We start from the raw sequence: 19,954 nt of genomic DNA on the forward strand, positions 1-19,954 counted from the left end.
GTGCCGGTAGCTCCCTCCTTGTAATAAACCAAACAAACAAACGAAGAGGTCTTCGTTCATTCGTTTTAATTTCTATTCAATTATTCGTCTTTCTGACAAAAGAATGGATGAAATTCCAGTTTGCATGCCCAAGTGTTTAACTGAGCATGCGCAGGAATTTCACAGCGCTATCTAGTGCGGGCAGATGACGTGTCCCACAGGGACTTCATCTAAGGCAAAGAAAGGTTTGTTTGTTTTTTTACTTTAAAAACAATAAGGATGTGGAATTCTCTGCCTGAAGAAGTGGTTTTATCAGAGTCCATACAGATGTTCAAACAGCAACTAGATGCATACTTGCAAAAACAGATTATCCAAGGATATAATTTTTCAATGTAGGGTAATAGCTTCTTGATCCAAGGATTAATCTGACTGCCATTTTGTGATTTCAAGAAGGAATTTTTTTCTTAGTTTGTTGCAAAATTGGAAGTGCTTCAAACTTTTGTTTGGCCTTCTTTTGGATCAACAGCAAAAAAACAAATGTGAGGAAGGCTGAACTTGATGGACGCAAGTCTCTTTTCAGCTATGTAACTATCTACCCACACAAAGATGGCGGCGCCCAGAACCTAGGTCCGGGAACAAAATAAAAATGAAAAAATAGGTAAGCTGTAGTTGTCATTATACAGGATTTAATATATTGTATTACATTATTTTTATGCTTTATTACATCCAATAATTTTATCTTTAATCTGTTTTTTTATAAGCTGACATAATAACCTAAAGTTTTAAGCAGGATTAGCAAATTGGTTTTATTTCAAATGTTATGCCTAATATAAGATATGTACTAATTCCTACCCCTCTTTTCCCCATCTACCCTTTTCCAAAATGGAGTATTTGGCTTCCCTTTGGGAGGTGGACTTAGTCATGGACTAAAACAGCTTGGCCAACCATATGCATCACTGACAGGAGCCGGAAATGGTGTTTCTTCCAGCACCCGAAAAATACATCATATTGCAGCAAGGAAGGGCGGCATGCCCTCACACTACATGATTGGATAATTAACATCACGTGACCACAATTTTCTAGGCCGGTGATCATTTTAAAAGAACACTCGAACCTGGAAGATGCTACAGCCAACTGAGTAAGCCCATATCGCGAAAAGCGTTTTGGCACATCAAAGACATTAGAGACTGATAAGTGCTTGGTATTTAACCTATACTGTTTATTGTTTTTTTTTAACCTTTGTCCAATAAATATCAATTGTTAGCACTCTAGCAGTCAGTCTGTATATGAGTAGTGCAGATTCCAGGTTCTAATTCCAAGTAGGGGAGTGTCACCCCTATATATTGACACCAAGTGTTTCTACCTTAGAGCCAAGGAATTATTGGGCTCTACTGAAGAGAGGAACTCGTTTGAAGAAGGTAGGGTGCCACCCACCTGAGCACCACTGCACTTATATAGAGCCTTAATTTTCAGGCTCTGAAAATGTTGAGTTTTTTTCTTATACTCTTATGCATATTTATTTATTTGTACCATCTGCACTATTATTTATTTTGTGTTTTATCCCCTTTAATATATTCAAGTACATGAAGATCCCCATATGTGTTCAATGGGGTAAGCAACCACTGCATGCAAGTATTTACTGTTTAAACGCTCCACCCATCAATGATTAGGATCATATCCTGATTGATTGTCTGTTTGATTTTGCATTAAGGTGAGGGGGAAAGGTATTTCCTCACAGGTTGATTAAGAGTGTCTACACCTCTGCATAGACACTTAAGCGCTTTTTGCACACTTACTCCTTATGAGTTTCTTTTTTTTTTATCTTCTCTAAAATAGTCTGCAACTGGTCCGACTATTGCTTTTTTTTTCTCGTCGTGCCAATTTTGACAAAGGTGTCCACTGCTCTTGTGCGCTTCCCAAACCACCTGTGTCTCTGGTTTGACATTTTCCTGGAAATTAAACTGTAGAGTCTCTTGGACCAACTGTACCACTTCAACATCCAGACACAAAGCACCATTCAGTCTCCACAAGTGTTCCGTGGGTTTTAAGAGTGGAGAGGCCATCTGAATGTAGACTGGGGAATGACCAAGTTATATTGCCAATGTAGGCATCTTTAAGGTGAATGACATGTTCTTGATGTAAAAATGATCGATTCTGGTGTATAGGTCATGGACTGAGGAGTAAAACGTGTAATCTCAGTCTTCGGGATGCATTTACCGCAAGCAGTCGACTAGGCAAAGGTTCCATACGCCCTTGCGGATGATCCTTGTACAACTTTGAGGTACTGTACAGTGTCTACGTGAGGTGTCCCATATGGGTTTTAATGGGATATTAAAGTCCTCAATAGTCGTAGAGTACCAGCAATCCCTTGCGTAAATTCGGCCAATAGCTACACTAACCCATAGAATCAGTTTGGGTGTAATTTGAAGTGTGTTTCATGTATCATTGCTACCGACTACCAGAATCCCCAATGCTCCCAAAGGAGTCTAATGGTGCGGACATGCAGTAGGCTCATGGTGAAGGCAGGAAAGGCCATCGCCCTGAGAACAAATCACAGGGGTGAAAGATTGCAAGGAGGGAAGAAGGTCAGCAGGGAAGATGAGAAGTGGGTGAGGGGAGGGGGCAAGCAAGAGCGAACTAGCAGAAAGTCCAGACTGAGAGGGAAAGTCCCAATGCCAAGAGAGTAAATAATAGTAAGATACTGGTATAGAGGGCACAGCCTATACCGGGAGGGCTCCACGTATCTGCTCGGGGCAAAGGTGTATACCTGTATTACAAAGGTTACATGCCCACCAACCCTGAAGCAGAAGATAGAAACTTAATGAGTGGAATGCACGTTAGTGCCCTTTGGGTGACATGTCTCACCGCTAGCCACTAAGGACAGCCCAGAAGCAAATCGATCAAATTGACAGTCCCTCAGCTCCCTTGGTGATCGTATTCCTGACCGATCTGCATAGTGCACCAGGTCTGGGCCAAACTCCATGCTAGGCCCCAAATGGCACCAGGCAACCTCCAACCCAAGCATCAAGTCCTCCATCCTTGCTGCACGCAACAAAAATTAAATAGAGAAAAAAAAAAAAGACCGTTTCAGCCCTGGGCAACTCCCTTCTCCACAGGTCGTGGTCAGAAATCACTAGGGTCCACCAGCAATACGCAAGTTAGCACATCAACACACTACAATAGACCTGACGTTCTGGATTCGTGGAATTTGCAAAAAGGAGTCTAGGGTAGGCTAGGGCCAGGAATGAGTGTCACAGCGCCCATGGTTAACACAATAAAGCATAGTCCCAATGGCCAATGTCTTGGGTTGCTATGTTAGCAACCCTGGGTCATAGTAAGCCAAGGAACATACAGTGGCCCAGGAAAAAAGCAATGAAGCAAGTGTCATGGATTTGTGGGCTTGTAGTCTGTTCTCCACTAAAATAGGGAGCAGCATGGGAAAGTGATGCTACAGGAGGCCACTATGGTCACCTCACACATGGTTCAGTCAGGTTACACTGGTACCTCATCCCTGGTCTCTTCATCCATTCCCACACAAAATATTTCACACCATCCCTCCCCCAACAAATAAAGTACCAGCCTACATTTCAAGTAAGAGTCAAGGTGCGGTGGTAAGCATAACATAAAAATAAAGTAAAAATAATGAACACAAGAACATTATAGTACACGTTGGCAGTCTTCATCAGAGCGGATAAGCTCCTGGAAAGAACGGTGTGATCTTTGGTAGTCAAAAGAAAATGCTTGTGCTACGTATGGTCATACTCGGAGGTCCAGTCTTACAGCGTGGAGCAGGATCATAAATAAAAAAATAAAAAAATTGTACAAATTTAATGTTGCTGTTCGCATGGGACATCCTAGGGAAAAAAAAAAAAAAAAAGTCTGTTGGTGGAAGTAAACATTTTACAAATAGCGTCTAGGCAGCCTCGGCAAAGAGTGCCCTTTGGCCCAAGCAAATGTCCCCCTCCCAACATGAGAGCACAGGGAGCATGCCTCAGGAGGGCATGACTGCAGCACCAGCCTCCTACGAGTGCACGTTCTCTTTGCACTCTCTCTACCCTTGGCGGTAGGGTTGTGGGATGCAGGATCCAATTTTAGTATGCGGAAGACCCAGAGTCTAGATGAATCCCAATGCGTACTCCGGAATCTTGACATTTTGCCGTATGCCAGCTAGTTCTGTATAGATGGTTCTTTCAACAGAATACTTTGCATCCCTGTATCATACACAATTGTTGTGTGTGGCGGAACCAACCTCGCCACTGTCCAATGGAGAGGCCTGGTTGATCGCCTGCTCCCTTTAGACTATGGTCCTGCATTTTAAACTTTTATTTTACCTGCAGAAAGGTTTATTCATGCCTTTCTGCGAACTGTTAAAGCCATGCTACCCCAGATAGCTATGCTATGGAGCCCAGCCGTATACTGAAAGACTGTATGAAAGACTTTGGCTCCATGGCGATTGAACTGTATGTATGTGATCTGAGCACCATCCGGTAATGTGCGCTCAGATCTAAGCTATCTGGGGATAGGTAGAATGTGTATGTTCTATGTGATAAATGTAACAGTATGCATTTTTATGTCTTTTATTGTCCTTTGTCTGCCATGTGGTTAATGGAGTTTTGCCTCTGTCCTTGGAGATAATTGGATTACTTCTCAATTATCTCCAGGATAGAAGACTCTGTGGAACTGGTTTTGACCAGAAAAGCCATGCTTCATTTGGTCACAAAGGACTTCGATCTATCTTTTGAACCAATGGACCAATTTGGATGATTTTGACATATATGTTTGTATTTGGAGTATGCTGATTCTGAAAATGTAAGTTATGTGAATGTGATGCATACTTTTAAAGTTATGAATAATGTGGAAAAACTGTTTCTCTGCCTGTGATAATTATTTAACCATTGTGTTCAGTAATCATATCACAGGCAGAGGGGAGGATTTTGTGTGGGAGTGTCTGAGTGTATTGTACGTGTTTATTGGTTGTTTTCCAAAACCCTGTGGGTGGCACTAATGTGTACATAAGAACAACAAAACCCAGGGATGACGTAGGTCGCGCGTATGTGTGGACGCTACGGAAGTGGGTGGAGGGAGTGAAGCCCGCCGAGAGTGCCGTGGGAGACGGATGTCGGAACCGGAGCTTTTAGCGGCATGATAGACCCGCTGGAAAATACGACAGAGAAATTTACCCGAGTGATCTCTAAACCGTGGAAGGAAGAAAAACGTTCTACTACTACTTTTGCTACGAGAGAAAAGGCAAAATAAGTGGATGCAGTGGATATCTGACATTTACTCACAAGCGCATGGTGGAAGCCTGTTACACATGAAGGGGAAGAGGGCAATAATGTATGACCTTTTCTGAAGAAAAGAAGAGAGAGAGAGAAAGAGGAGGGGAAAGGAAAGAGGTAAATACTTTCCCCCCCCCCCCTTTTTATTCTCTTATTTCTTTTTTGCACGGTATTAACAAAAATATGTCAACCAGAAGAAACCAAGAAAATAAATCGACCATTAATAACGATAGGGATAAAGAGCATAGGGAGAAGACTGAAAGAAAAGACACTAAAACTGAATACTAATTTTTTTTCCCCCCAAACGGATAAATCATTGCTAGAGAGCTCCGCAAAAGAAATTATCCTGACAACAGGTGAGGAAAAAATAGTCCAATCAGAAACATTACAAATGGAAAACTTGATGGTCTCGCCAGGATTTCTAAAAAGTTGTCTAGATCAGCAACTTTTAGCAATAAAGCAAGAAATTCTTAACAATAATGTGGACTTAAAAAAAGGAAATTAAAGAGATAGGCCTGATGATTATTCAAGTTGAAAGAAAAATGGATTTAACTGATACGATAATTAAAAATCAGCAACAGGGAGAATTAAATCAGAAAATTCAAGAGCTAGAATCAAAGATAAATACCTTTGAAGACAGATCAAGACAAAATAATCTGAGATTAAGGAATATCCCAGAAAGCATTACACAAGAAAAAATCAAAGTTTTCCTGGAATCATATTTTATGGAATTAGGTATCCAGAAGGATGAGAATTATAAATGTTTAGAGAGATCTTACAGAATTCCAAAACCTAAAAATCTTTCAACGGAAGTCCCTAGAGACATCATGATCTGCTGTAATTCTTACCCATTTAGAGAAGAGCTAAGAAATGCTTTAAGGCAAGGTAGCAAAAAAGAAGAATATTCAAATATAAAAGTCTTTCCAGACTTATCATAAGAAACAAGGAAGAAAAGACGCCTATTCGCCTCAGTTCTGGAGACTTTAAGAAAAAATAATCTTAAACACTTTTGGGCTTTTCCAGCAAAACTTATCATTATTTTTGAAGCAAAGACTTTGGTGTTTGACAATCCAGACCTGGCCAGGAATTGGCTACAGGAGGTCCATATGTAAACTTAAGAGAAAGCACTGGCTGCCTTAATAGGATGAATAAGGGTGGATTTTTATGAAAATATTTTTTTTTTTTTTTGCCACTCCTAGGAGCAATTCCAACAGTTAAAATAATTTTACCGGTTTGCACGATATGATATCGGCTTGGAAAAGTTATAGAATATAAAGATCGATCTCATTTATATAAAGCGGATATATAAGAAATTGAAATATATACATGGTAATTTGTCCCCATTAGTGGTGGAATAGGATAATGAATATATAAATGTGGGTTTTTTTTTGTGTTTTTTTTTCACTTTTTGGTGTAATCTTAATAAATAAATTGACTATATGGTTCATACGATATAGCTTGGAAAAAGCCATAGATTATAATAGATTCACTAGATTAATATAAAGTAGATATATAGGAAAACTGAAATAATCACATTGTAAATGGTCTTCGCTAGAGGGAAATCGGATAATGGATATATACATTTTTTTTTTTCTTCTCTGACTTTTCTCAACACAGTTCCAACAGTTAAAACGTCTATAATGGGTTGCATGTTATGGTATTATTTCGATAAAGTTACAGAATGTATAGATTGATTTTATTAATACAAAGTTGGTATACAAGAAAGTGAAATAATCACACATATAAATTGTCTCGGTCAGCAGAGAATAGGATAATACATATATAAAGGTGTTTTGGTTTTTTTCCCCCTCACTTTTTGGTGTAATTTCAATAAATAAATTGACCATATGGTTCATACGAAATATCTTGGAAAAAGCCATATATTATAATAGATTCACTAGATTAATATAAAGTTGGTATATAGGAAATTGAAATAATCACATTGTAAATTGTCCTTGTTAGAGAGAAATCGGATAATGTATATATAAATGTCTTTTTTTTACACTGTTCGGTGTAATCTCAACAATTAAATTGACTACATGGTTCATATGATAGAGTTGGGAAAAAGTCATAGATTATAAAGATACACTATATTAATATAAAGTAGGTATACAGGAAATTGAAATAATCACATTGTAATTTGTTTTTGCTAGAGGGAAACAGGATATTGTATATATAAATGTCTTTTTTTTTTCTCTCCCTTCTTTGTAAAGATTATATGGACTTCCCATGACACTCTCGAGGAGGGCTTCCCTCACGCTCCCCCAACTAACTCCATATATTTTCTGGAGTTTTGGATGCATACCCAGGGTTTTGGGACGCATTTTCTGTCTTCCACTGAGTGGGAGTGGAGATGAAATTTCTTATTAATAGTGTGGTTGTGGATTGGCTCATGTTTGAACCACATGAGGTCATATGAATGTAAGTGTTGTATGTGTTTTTTTAATTTAGGTTTTTGCTTTTTTGCTGAGAGTGATAGTTGCGAAACACAGATGGATAGTCTATGGTTAAATTCATGACATTGGGGGCGGAGCCAAGCAGCAGAGCGGACAAGTCGCATGGCGGAGTACCTCCTGCGACCCATCTACGAATTAAGCCTATTCCTCCGGTCCAAACCGACCAAAACAACAAAAAATCCCAGGTCAGAGAGGGGGAATCGCTATGGGACGGAAAAGCAAAAAACAAAAACCCGACCAGCCAAGGCAGGGCCTCGACATCGGAGCCATGTGGAGACAGGCTCATGGGGCTGCCGGGCCCAAGATGGCCGGATACCCAGATACATACTCAGACATGTCAGACGACTTCTCCCAGGAGGAGGACACACTCATCCCTCCTAGCTTACCAGCGATTACACCCAAACCTCCAGATCCCGATAATGCACCTGTCACCACGGCGGTACTTAAAGCCCTGCTGGCAGGTCTTCAGACTGCACTCCAGGCGGAAATGGCGGGCCTCCGCATGGACCTCCAGGGAATAACCGGGAGGCTGACTACCCTGGAAGAGGCCTCAACTACCACAGCGACCCAAATTACCTCTATGCAACTAGAGATACGGGGCATGCAATCTAAAACGGAGGCATTCGAACGGCGGTTTGCCGCTCTGGAGGACGCCCGCAGGGCAACTAACAAAAAGATCCGGGGCATACCTGACAACATGCCAGAGTAGTAATTGCCGCACTTTGCACGTCGACTCATATCAGCATTAATGCCAACAAGGCAAGCAAAAACCATCAGCTTAGACGGCATCTATAGGATCCCCAAACCTACCAAGGCCCCAACAGCGGCCTCCAGAGACACTATAATACGCTTTCAACGCAGGGAAGACAGGGCGGCACTGATGGCGGCGGCAAAAAATCATACCCAGTACTCATTTGAGTCTATGACACTTACCTTCTTCACGGACTTGAGCGGCAGCACACTGGTCTGGAGGAGATCGCTCAGGCCGTTCACTTTGCTACTCCAACAAAAGGGCACAGCATACCGATGGCGCCTCAACCGCTCCCTCTTGATAAACCAAGGCGAGAACACACACAAGGTTTACGACCTCCAGGGAGCTAGAGACCTGCTGACCAAATTAGGTCTGCCTCACGACGCCATACAAGCCACGACTCGGCATACCTGGAACCCAGACAGGGTGAACACTTTTGTCCCGCGACAGCCCAGACAAAGTCCCCCCGCTGATGACCTGACGTGAAGAGCCACGGGACATGGAACTTACATCCAGACTCTGGCCGGGACTGCTAAACCCAATTATCGCAGAGATAACGCTTTAACTTTTTATGTTCCATCAGTTACTTTAACCATTTGACTTATTGTACCAGTTTTTGCTCCACTATGCTCCACACTGAGCTCCTCACAGGCGGAGTCCCCCTCTCCCCTCCCCCCACCTTAAGCAATCTAGTAATGCTCACATAACCATGCATAGGTACATAATTTCCCACACCAATTTCCAGCTTTCTCGCTGGCTATTTGGCCTGTTCAACCCATAATACTAGCGACACACGGCCTACTATTTTCTAATGCAGGAATCGGCTGACTGAGATCAGGCCACAAACCTGTGTAGCTCCTACCAACCTATATGTGCAAACCTAGCGTCACCTTACTAGGCATACCCCTAGCGGGGCTAGATAACACAGCAAGGTTTATCTATAATCTGTACAAACCTAGCCATGCCCTATGAAGCTTACACCCAGTTTGTCTGGATAACATAGCAATGTATACTTCTAGTCTGTACGAATCTAGCCATACTTTACGAAGCAGGCCCCTAGCATGCCTCGATAACACAGCACTGTTTATTTATATTCTAGGCAAGCCTAGCAAAACCTTACGAAGCATGACCCTAGCGAGAAAAAAAAAATAACACGGCAATGTTTCTTTATATTATGTGCAATCCCAACAAAACCTTACGAAGCATGACCCTTGCGTGTCTAGATAACACAGCAATGTTTATTTATCTTATATGCAAACCAAGCAAAACCTTATGAAGCATGACCCTAGCGTGCCTAGATAACGAAGCAATGTTTATTTATATTACGTGCAATTCTAGCAAAACCATACGAAGCAAGACCCTAGCGTGTCTAGAAAACACAGCAATGTTTATTTACACTACGTGCAAACCTAACGAAACGAAGCACGACCCTAGCGTGTCTAGATATCACAGCAAGGTTTATCTATATTATATGCAAACCTAGCAAAACCTTCCGAAGCAAGAACCTAGCATATCTCGATAATACAGCAATGTTTATTTGTATTTCTATTATGTGCCAATTTATCGAAACGTAGTGAAGCAAGACCCTAGCATGCCCCGATAACATAGCAATGTTTATTTATATTATGCACAAATCTAGCAATACCTAACAAAGCATGATCCTAGCATGTCTCGAGTACAAAGCAATGGTTCTCTATTCTGCGCAAATCGTGCTACACCGCACACTGCATAGATCCAGCGTGACTAGATAACACGGCAAGGTTTCTTCTTATTACTATGAACGACATGATATTCTTAGCAATGACTCTCGTTAACTTTGCATATAAGTGTTTCTTGAATTACAATAAGTGTTCCTAGCATAGTATCCTACTTTATAACAAAAAATGTGCAACCGTATATCGCCACGACCTTGTATGCATTATTCCACCAGTGCCTGCTGTCGTAGCACCACAGGAATGTTTGTTAATCCTATTTGCAACAAAAATAAAGAATTCAAAAAAAATAATTCATGACATTAAATGCACAGGGACTAAAGAACCCAACTAAAAGAGCCATGGTGTTTCAATATATTAAAAAGGAAGGCGCAAAAGTTATACTAATTACAAGAAACCCATTGGATCAGGCGAGATGTAAGTCGCTTTATCCCAAAATACTTTAAAATTCAACTCTGCTCTTCTTTGGAGGATAAAAAGAAATGTGGAGTTGCCTTTCTAGTAACAGATCTAGATATTCAGGTTACATACCAGGACAGATAACAATTTAAGATTTATTATAGTTATAAGTAAAATACAAGGTGAAGAATTTACTATTGTAAATATTTATGCTCCTAATACGAATTCTGTTCAGTTTATACAAATGGTTTTGACTAAACTAGAGAAAAATCAAAAAGGGCAAGATTATCATGGGAGGAGATTTTAACTGTATTTTGGATGGAACGCTAGATAGGAATTCATTAATAGAAGTTATCCAAGATAAAAGGGGAAAGAAATTATCAAATCAATTCTCAACTTTGATAAATAAGTATGGATTATTAGATCTATGGAGGATTAACCATCCGCTAGAAAAAGACTTTACCTGTTTTTCTATAGCACACTGTACCTATTCCAGATTGGACTTATTCTTAGGCTCTTCAGAGGTTTCATTTAGGATCAAAAAAGTTTTGATTCAAGAAGTAACCTGGTCAGACCACAATCCATTAATACTTTATTTTACTATATCACCAGATATTAAAATAAGGAATAATTGGAAACTTAATGAATCACTCCTGAAGGAGGCTCAAGATATATATAACATAAAAGAGCTAACAAACCGTTTTTTTGAGGAGAATAAAAATAAAGGTACTCCAGACGCTATAGTTTGGTCCACATACAAGGCAGTGTTGAGGGGGACACTTTATTAAATTAGGTTCAATTAAGAAAAAACAAAGAAGCCTCTCTGACAGAATTATATCTCTGTATAAATTAACAAATTCTAATAAAAAGAATCCAAACATAGAGATAAGTGAGAATATAGCAATAAAAAATAAAAAACAAAATTTTACTTTTACAAACTTCAAAAAAACTGTAATACCTAAGAATAAAATGGTATTATAGAGGGAATAGAGCAAACAAAATGCTTACTAATAAAGTTAAAGGCGAGAAATTGAATAAGTTAATACAAAAAATTATTACAGATGATGGGATCCAATTAACACCTGAAAATATAGGTAAAGCATTTAATTCTTTTTATCAAAAATTGTATAATTTACCCAATTATCCTTATAACCCTGAAATATATTTTCAAAACAAAAATCTAAAAAAAATTATCAAAGGAACAATTGAATTCTATTAATTAACCCTTTTCAGAAATTGAAATAATAAGTGCAATTGAGTCTCTAAAAAAAAATAAAACACCGGGGCCGGACGGTTATCCAAATATATTTTACCAGCAATTCCAGGACGTCCTAGTAATACACCTCAAAGATCTCTTTAATAATATAGTTAGAGAAAAAGATATACCAAATGAATTACTATATGCCAACATAATTCCTATACAAAAGCCAGATAAACCCACGGAATCCGTGGGGAATTATCGCCCCATATCTTTATTAAATTCCGATATAAAATCTATGCAAGCATTCTGGCAAATAGATTACAAAGAGTCCTCCCATCCATAATACATGGAGATCAGGTTTGTTTTATGAAGGACAGACAATCGAATAATAGTGTAAGAACTAAGATTGACATTCTGGATTACGCTCATGAATCGGGTACTCCATTGCTGGCCCTGTCATTGGACGCGGAGAAGGCCTTTGACAGGGTCAGATGGGACTTCTTTTTGGAGGCCTTGAAAGCCTTTGGCTTTGAAGGCTGGATTTTGAGCGCCATTATGGCCTTGCTTAGTTCCCCAATGGCTAGAACAATTGGGAGGGGTATAACCTCTGAGTGGTTTAAAATAAGAAATGGGACAAGACAGGGTTGTCCTTTGTCCACATTGTTATACTTGCTATATATATAGAACCCCTGATTTGTGACATTGGACATAATGAGAAAATTAAGGTAATTACAATAGGCCAAGAGGAATATAAAACGTCACTGTATGCAGACCATGTCCTAGTCACTATCTCAGATCCTATAATATCAATAGACGAACTGCTAAGGGTGATTCATGAATTTGGGCAATATTCCAATTTTAAGTTAAATGTAGACAAGACAACTATCCTTGCCAAAAATATAAATAAGGAGGAGAAATCATACATTAGAGCGAAATACAGCTTTGAATGGGCAATTTTTTTTTTTATTAATTATCTGGGTATAAAGATCTCTAGAAATCCTGTTAGGATTCTAGAATATTATGTTATGCCTTTAACCTCCCTGGCGGTATGATTATGTCAGGAATTTTGTACCAAAAGCGGTACAATTTTTTTGCATTTGAATTACCCACCCAGTTCCGCCCCCATGTCAGGTATGTCAATCAAATTTTAATTAATCAAATCACAATTACGTTAAAAGATTATTTAATATACATGTAGAATTTTAATATATATCCATTTATAGGTATTTAAATTCTACGTGTATACTAATGTAATTTTTTATGTAATTATATGTATTTATCTCTCTCTATATATATATATATATATATTTGCGGTTATTTGTATTATATATATATATATATATATATATATATATATATAGATATATATAGATATATATAGATTGTCATTCTAAGTGTATTTTGTTACCGATATATATATTAATAACAAAATACAGTTAGAATGAAATTACATATGCATATATAATTTATATTAAATTTTGTTTCAATATTTTATTTATTTATATTATTTTATTTATTTTTTATTTTAATTATACATATTTATATATAATATATATATATGTACATCTATTATATATATAATATATATACATATTATATATATGTAACGTCATTCTAAGTGTATTTTAATATTAATATATATACTTATATTATTAAAATACACTTTGTATGACGTTACATATATATAATATGTATATATATTATTATATAATATATATACATATTATATATATATAAAAATATATTTAATTTATTTTTACACTTGTCTTTTATTTATTTTTTTTTATACTTCCCACCAGCAGGGGGACTGTCTGATATTTCAAACAGTCCCCCTGCTGGCAGATCCACAGCCAGCTATAGAGGGCCATGTGATCGCTCTTTGAGAGCGATCACATGGCCCCCGGGGGCCTGATTTGCCGTGGGAGGGCTGCCTGGGTTGTGAGGCAGTCCTCCCGAAGCGGATCGCGGCGGAGGTAAGTACATCTTATCTACCCCGAGCGTGACTCGGGGTTACCGCTTCTGGCAGCGAAAATTAACCCCGAGTCACGCTCGGGAATACCGCTAGGGAGGTTAATGATGCAAATCAATAAACAATTGAAAGATATGAGAACAGCAGAGATATCATGGACAGGCAGAATTAATGTAGTAAAGGCTTACCTGATGCCCAGATGGAGCTACGTATTCCGTATGTTACCATTGAAAATGCCTAAACCATGGCTCATGATGATTCAATCAGCTTTAGATAAATATATATGGTTGGGGAAAAAACCTAGGGTTAACAAAAAAATCTTCAACCTAAAGCCCAAATTAGGAGGGATGGGAGTCCCCGATATTAAAGATATATATGAATCTTGTTCATTGGCGCATATTATAACCTCTATGAAAGAGAGCTATAGGGGAGAATCATGGGCAAAAATTGTGGCTAAAAAAGCGGAAGTCCCAGATTTAATGGCTCTATTTTGGAATATACACAAGCGTGGGAGACGATATGGGTCTAATTTTAGACAATTTATTGGCTCAAGGGAGACGATATGGGTCTAATTTTAGACAATTTATTGGCTCAATGGAGAATTTGGAAAAAAAGATTTAAAATCATAGACAAAATTATTATTGATCTACCCCTGAATGTCTTGTCCATTAACATTGAGGATCTCAATCTTGAACCATGGTTAGGTAAAGGCATTAATAGAATAAATCAGTTGTTTCACCAACAACAGATTAGACCTTTTGAAGAGATCAAACAAGCCTTCTCCCTTTCTTATAGAGAAAGTTTTACGAATTTAAGGATAAAACATTTCTTAATGAGACACAGAATAGTGGAGATCTCGGAGGAATTACAAATTTTTATAAATCTATTAAATATCAAATATAGTAAAAACTTAGTATCTAACTTAGTGTTCTAAAATTGGTAGCAAATTTAAGTCAACTCATGAATTCCCAGCCTTAAAAGCCTGGGAAAAAGACTTACAAATTAGTATTACGAGAAACGAATGGCTTAAGGCCAATAGTGCAGTAGTGAAAGCTTCACATTGTTTAAATCTATCGGAAAGCCATTATAAGGTTGTAAATAGATGGCACTATGTTCCAGCGAAATTAGCAAAAATATATCCAGGAATGCAATATCCTTCCTGGCGATGTGCTTCCTTTAGAGCAGATTATGTTCATATATGGTGGTCATGTCCAACTATATCCCAATTATGGCAAAAGGTAGCGAAATTCTGCAGGGAAGAAATAGAGGTGGATCTTGATTTTACTTGCAGTTCTATGATATTACATATTGGATGGCCCACAATTCCAAAGGATAAAAAAGAAATAATTATCCATATCCTTATAGAAACTAAAGCCACTCTTGCAAGATTTTGGAGAACTTCAGATTCCCCATCCTGGGAGATAAAACATCAGGTCCTGAATAATTGTAAAATGGAAATAGGGATATTGAGACAAGATAATTATTTCAATCCACGAATTGAACAATGGCAAAAATGGATTGTAAAATTAGAAAGAAGAAGTGAGACCCAACATATATTTAAGTTTATATGTTTGGGAATAGTAGTTGGGGTAGTGGAACCTGTGCATAAATTTCCAAGTAACCATAGTTTTTTTGGAGCCTGATTGACAGAAAGAGTGATTGTTAAGCTTTTTTTCCCAGGCTCCTAGGAGTAGTACGCGACTAACTCTCGGCAAGGGGCAGTGATGTTTTTCTTTTTTTCTGTGCGAATGAATATATGTCTGTGTTTTTAGGCTTTTTTCAAAAGATCAATATAGGTAGGTAGGAAATGTCATCAAAAGCACAAATATGTAAGGAAGGGACTTTATAGAATAGAAGGGGAAATGGAAGAAAGGGAAAAAGAAAAAAGAAAATAGGCTCTTAGGAATCATTGTATATATGTAAAATCTTCCTCCCTTTTTGTCTTGAAAATTTTCAAATTGTGATTTGATTGTGTTTAATGTCTAATGTCTAATGGTTTTTTTTTTCTGTAATCTATATATGTGAAAGAAAGAAAAACAACTTTTCAATAAAGAGTAAATATTTAAAAAAATAAATAAATAAAATAGTTTGTAAAACAAACTAAGTTTTATATAATTACTCTGAAACACAAGGCCAGCATATTGTATAATATAATCAATACATCTCAACAGCAATGTCCAATCAATAAATGTGAAGATTACCTTAAAAAAAACAAAAAAAACCCCACAGCTCTGTCTGTTCCTGCTTGACCCTCAAAACGAAGTGTCGTCTCGTTATTGGGGGGATTTATTGTATGCTGTTCCAGTTTGACTGCTAGGAGTGTAAACCTATTCGTATGTTTTTTCCTATTCAACTGTTTACAGCATTTGTATGCTTGAGAGAATTCATATGCTTCTCCGGTTTGATGGATTGGTATCCACAGTAGCTGTGCCTGTGTCTCTGGAAGGGGAAGATCTACTTAACAGTTTTTAACCTCGTGTGTGAAACTGTCCGTTACACTGTGTTTACCAAGGTGCTGGGGGGAGGGATTGGCTATGCCAATTCCGCATCCATGTGAAACTCCAGATTTCAATAACAAACAACTCTATGCTGGGGAATGGTATTCCACCAAGGGTCTGTGACTTCCTGGGATGTGCGGAGTATACCTTTATCCACTCCAATGCTGTGGAACTGTGGATTTGTTTCCCCAGGGATTTCACATTTCTTTTGTTTGAGGAGATTATTCTTTCCATTATGATTTTTTTTGTTTTTTTATTAGATATATCCGATGTCTAAATTTTTTCTGCATTTAGTTATTAAGCGCTCGTCTTCCATAAAAGTGTTAACTCGGATTGTTTCCCTATCCGGATTCTTACTCTGTAAAGGATTTTTTTTTTTTATTCTTTATTTATCGATTCATGCATAGCAGGTGAATACAACATTAGGTTTGGTATATGCGTTCAAATTTGTACAGGTATTTGTTTTGAGACATACACATAAATATGGTTATAATTGGTGTCATTTTACATGCATACATTGCGTTAACAGGTTCCGACACTACGGAGCCTATATTACGGTGGGAATTTGTAGGGTAGTCCATTTGTTCCGACACTTCGATCTCCTTGTAAAATCGGGGTCTTGCTCGATGGTCGTTGTTGGAACTCTGTAGTCGCATGTATTTTTGCATCTTGAGGTTTGTATGTCCGTGCGATTCACATTTTACTATGTTTGTACTTTCGAGCTAGATATATCTATCTCGTAGTGGTCTGTAAAGGATTTTTATCCTACACTTTATTGATTAGCCCTGTGGGGCTGATTAAATTTACTTATACTGTGGGACCTGCATTTATCCCTCAAGTTAGTAATCGCTGCTATCATATTTGCTGTACTTTGCTGTACTTACGCAGTATCACGCATTAGGTACTGATCACCACCGGTTAAATATTTTGCACAATCCACATAGTTTATCACCCTGGAATACCAAGGCTATTTTGCTACAATAGGAGGGTGAAGGATGTCACAGTCCACTAGATGTGCAGAAATATACTGCAGTAGTTTGGATTCATGACTTCATCTGCAATCAGTCATTTATTCAGGTCACTAAGACTTGTGATTGTTACACAGGCTTTAATGGTAAAATGTTTTGGGGAAAGTTGTTCTGAATCTTCCTCACAATTCTGCATTTTATGTGAAATAAAAAAAAATAAAAAAAACGTAACCAAAAGGCACCTGCAAGAGTGATATTGCTTTCAATACAACTGCATTTATTTAATTTGTAGAATACAATTTATACATTAAGTTATACAGGCAATAAATATGCAAAACGTCAATGAGTATAGGCAACTTCAGTCAACTGTATAGAGCCATAATTTAAGACCACTCCAAGCATTTCAAAAGTTGAGTTTTTTGTTTTTTACAGGAAAGACAAAAGATTTTAAAGTTACATTACTAGTTTAAGGAGTCGCTTGATAAGTTAAAAATATGTCTACTACTAACTCCATGAAGTACCTCCAAGACCAACTACAAGACAAACTGCACTGTATGAACAACAAAATAAATAAAAATAAATAAACTTATGGAAACATCGAACATCTTCCTCATCATTATAAAGTAAAGAATAAAGGGAGAGGACTATAATAAATATTGAATTAAATCAAATAACTTCAACTAAATTAGATTCTTACATTAAACTTCTGCTAGTTAAATAGTCACCATCTCCAACACAACAATATTTATGAAAAAAATAAATAAAAAATGATTTATTGCAGTATTTATACAGCTACTCAAACCCTTCCCGGTCCTATAGATAATAAAGTTTGTTTGCCAGAGATACATGTGGCTCCATGTGAATGCTTTGCCCCACCAAAAATGCTAGTTTATGAGCATACTGGCAAGGAGCAGGCACCCTGATCACACCCTGTTAACGAGAAGAGGAAGCAGTGTTAGTGAATAAAACATACAAAAACAGATTTATAGTGAGTGAGAAAACAGGCACAGTACTCACCGGCCAGTTATAGTAAAGATGGCAGAGTTTGTACGTTAATCTTTGCATCTGGTCTGGTGTCAAACCTCCATTGTCGTAAACCACATTGTAGTGAGTTGGCGACACTGTGCCTACTCTAACAGATTGGCTAATTATGAAAAAGTCATACCTAAGAAGGGAAAACCGTAAACGTATATAAAGAATTCAGATGCACATTAAGTTGTCATATCAAACAGATGAAGCGTACAATCTTACATCCCTGTATTAACCAGGCTGGATCCAGGTTTTGTAAGGTATAGCTCGGGCCAGGGGTATGTCATATTCACCACATTCAGCAAACTAATAGAATATATCTTGTTTTCCAAGAAACCACTTAACACATACCATTCAGGCCTGGTGACTTCAACATCAACAATTGTGCCTGGTGGCGGGTTCTGCAGCCGACCTCCAAAAACTCCAAAGAATCTTGCATTGATTCGTTTCTTTACCACAATAACAGTCAGTCTGGGGCTAAAAAGAAAATATAAATATTTTTTTTCAAAATACATGAAAATGCGTCTTGGGGATAGATCAGAAAAATTGCCTATTATGGCTGATTTTTGTTATAATATAGATCAAACTTCCTCCAATATCAGTTTAACAAAAAACGCTCATTCACGAATACACTGGTGTCTCGACTCGCATTCTAATTTTTCCCAAAACGTTTCCTCTATTAAACCAACACTGCATATCTGGAACATGTCCAATTTGAAAAATAAAATTCTTACTCCCTTCCGATATCATCAAGTGTTGCTTTTCGGCTAGGTTTACATAACAGTCTCCCCATAAAGGACGTAGAATACAAAGAAGGACAAATTGCAGAGAATATATTAAACCCAAGACTAGGTGGCCATATAGGAGCTGAAGCAAATTCAGTAATCTAAAAGGCTAAAAGTACTGCATCCCGAGAGTTTATTTAGGCTTTCAAGGCTTTTAACATTAAGGGCAAGTGCAATGCTATATAAATTCTATCAAAAACTATATAAGCCCTGCTATTTTCATTAATTTTAAATGGGTTATATTGGAGGATGGATAAAGAAGAAACAGGCAAGTAAAACTCTTTATATTTTAGGCCAGCTACATGCCTTGAAACTCTTTCAGTACTTACAAAAAACATGCAGAATAGCACAGCAGCAACTACGGTTAGATGAATCTTTATTCATCTAACCGTAGCACAGCTTGAACTGCTGTGATAAAATTGGTCAGGCACTGTCCTTTTATAAAAACCAAATTGTCTGAAACTGGTTTAGTCCTTTTAAGACTCATAGCTAGGACTTTATCCCTATGGTTCTAGTTTTAATCTATGCCATAAAATCTGCAACCCTAAGCTATACAGTATTCACCATTTGACCTGTGTTTTTGTATTCCAAAATCAAATTGACAAAAAGAAAGGTAAATGCTTTTATCTCTGGTCTTACTTATCTTGACTTTTTAAACAATCCATGAACTGTGGGATTTCATAATTCACAAGTGTCTTCAGCTGACCATCTCCCACGCCATCCCGGTAGATGAGGACTCGTTTTGGTTTTGCATTATTTACAGACTCATAGGCTCGCAAGGCAGCTTTAAAGATATAATTACAAGACACATAATAGCATGCAAGTGGTTTAGAAGAAAAAAAAAATGTATTTTTATTTTTTTTTAAAAGCAGCAAACAAAATATAAAATAAAATAATGTAACCTGAGAACTACACTGTGTGGGGAGGA

General features: G+C 37.7%; 1 protein-coding gene across 1 annotated transcript in view; it reads right to left on the bottom strand.

Moving 5' to 3' along the window:
* Positions 1-18,023: 18,023 nt before the first annotated feature.
* LOC134572755 (piwi-like protein 1) overlaps positions 18,024-19,954 on the bottom strand; it is a 161,334-nt gene continuing 159,403 nt past the window's right edge. Inside the window, exons 18-21 of the mRNA XM_063431922.1 lie at positions 19,666-19,810; positions 18,593-18,718; positions 18,230-18,377; positions 18,024-18,142 (exon numbers count right to left, since the gene is read on the bottom strand). Coding sequence (XP_063287992.1) covers positions 18,026-18,142; positions 18,230-18,377; positions 18,593-18,718; positions 19,666-19,810 — 536 coding nt within the window. The 3' untranslated portion in view covers positions 18,024-18,025. The remainder of the gene's footprint in view (positions 18,143-18,229; positions 18,378-18,592; positions 18,719-19,665; positions 19,811-19,954) is intronic.

The sequence above is a fragment of the Pelobates fuscus genome, chromosome 1 (genome assembly GCF_036172605.1).
Source record: "Pelobates fuscus isolate aPelFus1 chromosome 1, aPelFus1.pri, whole genome shotgun sequence".
Lineage (NCBI taxonomy): Eukaryota > Metazoa > Chordata > Amphibia > Anura > Pelobatidae > Pelobates > Pelobates fuscus.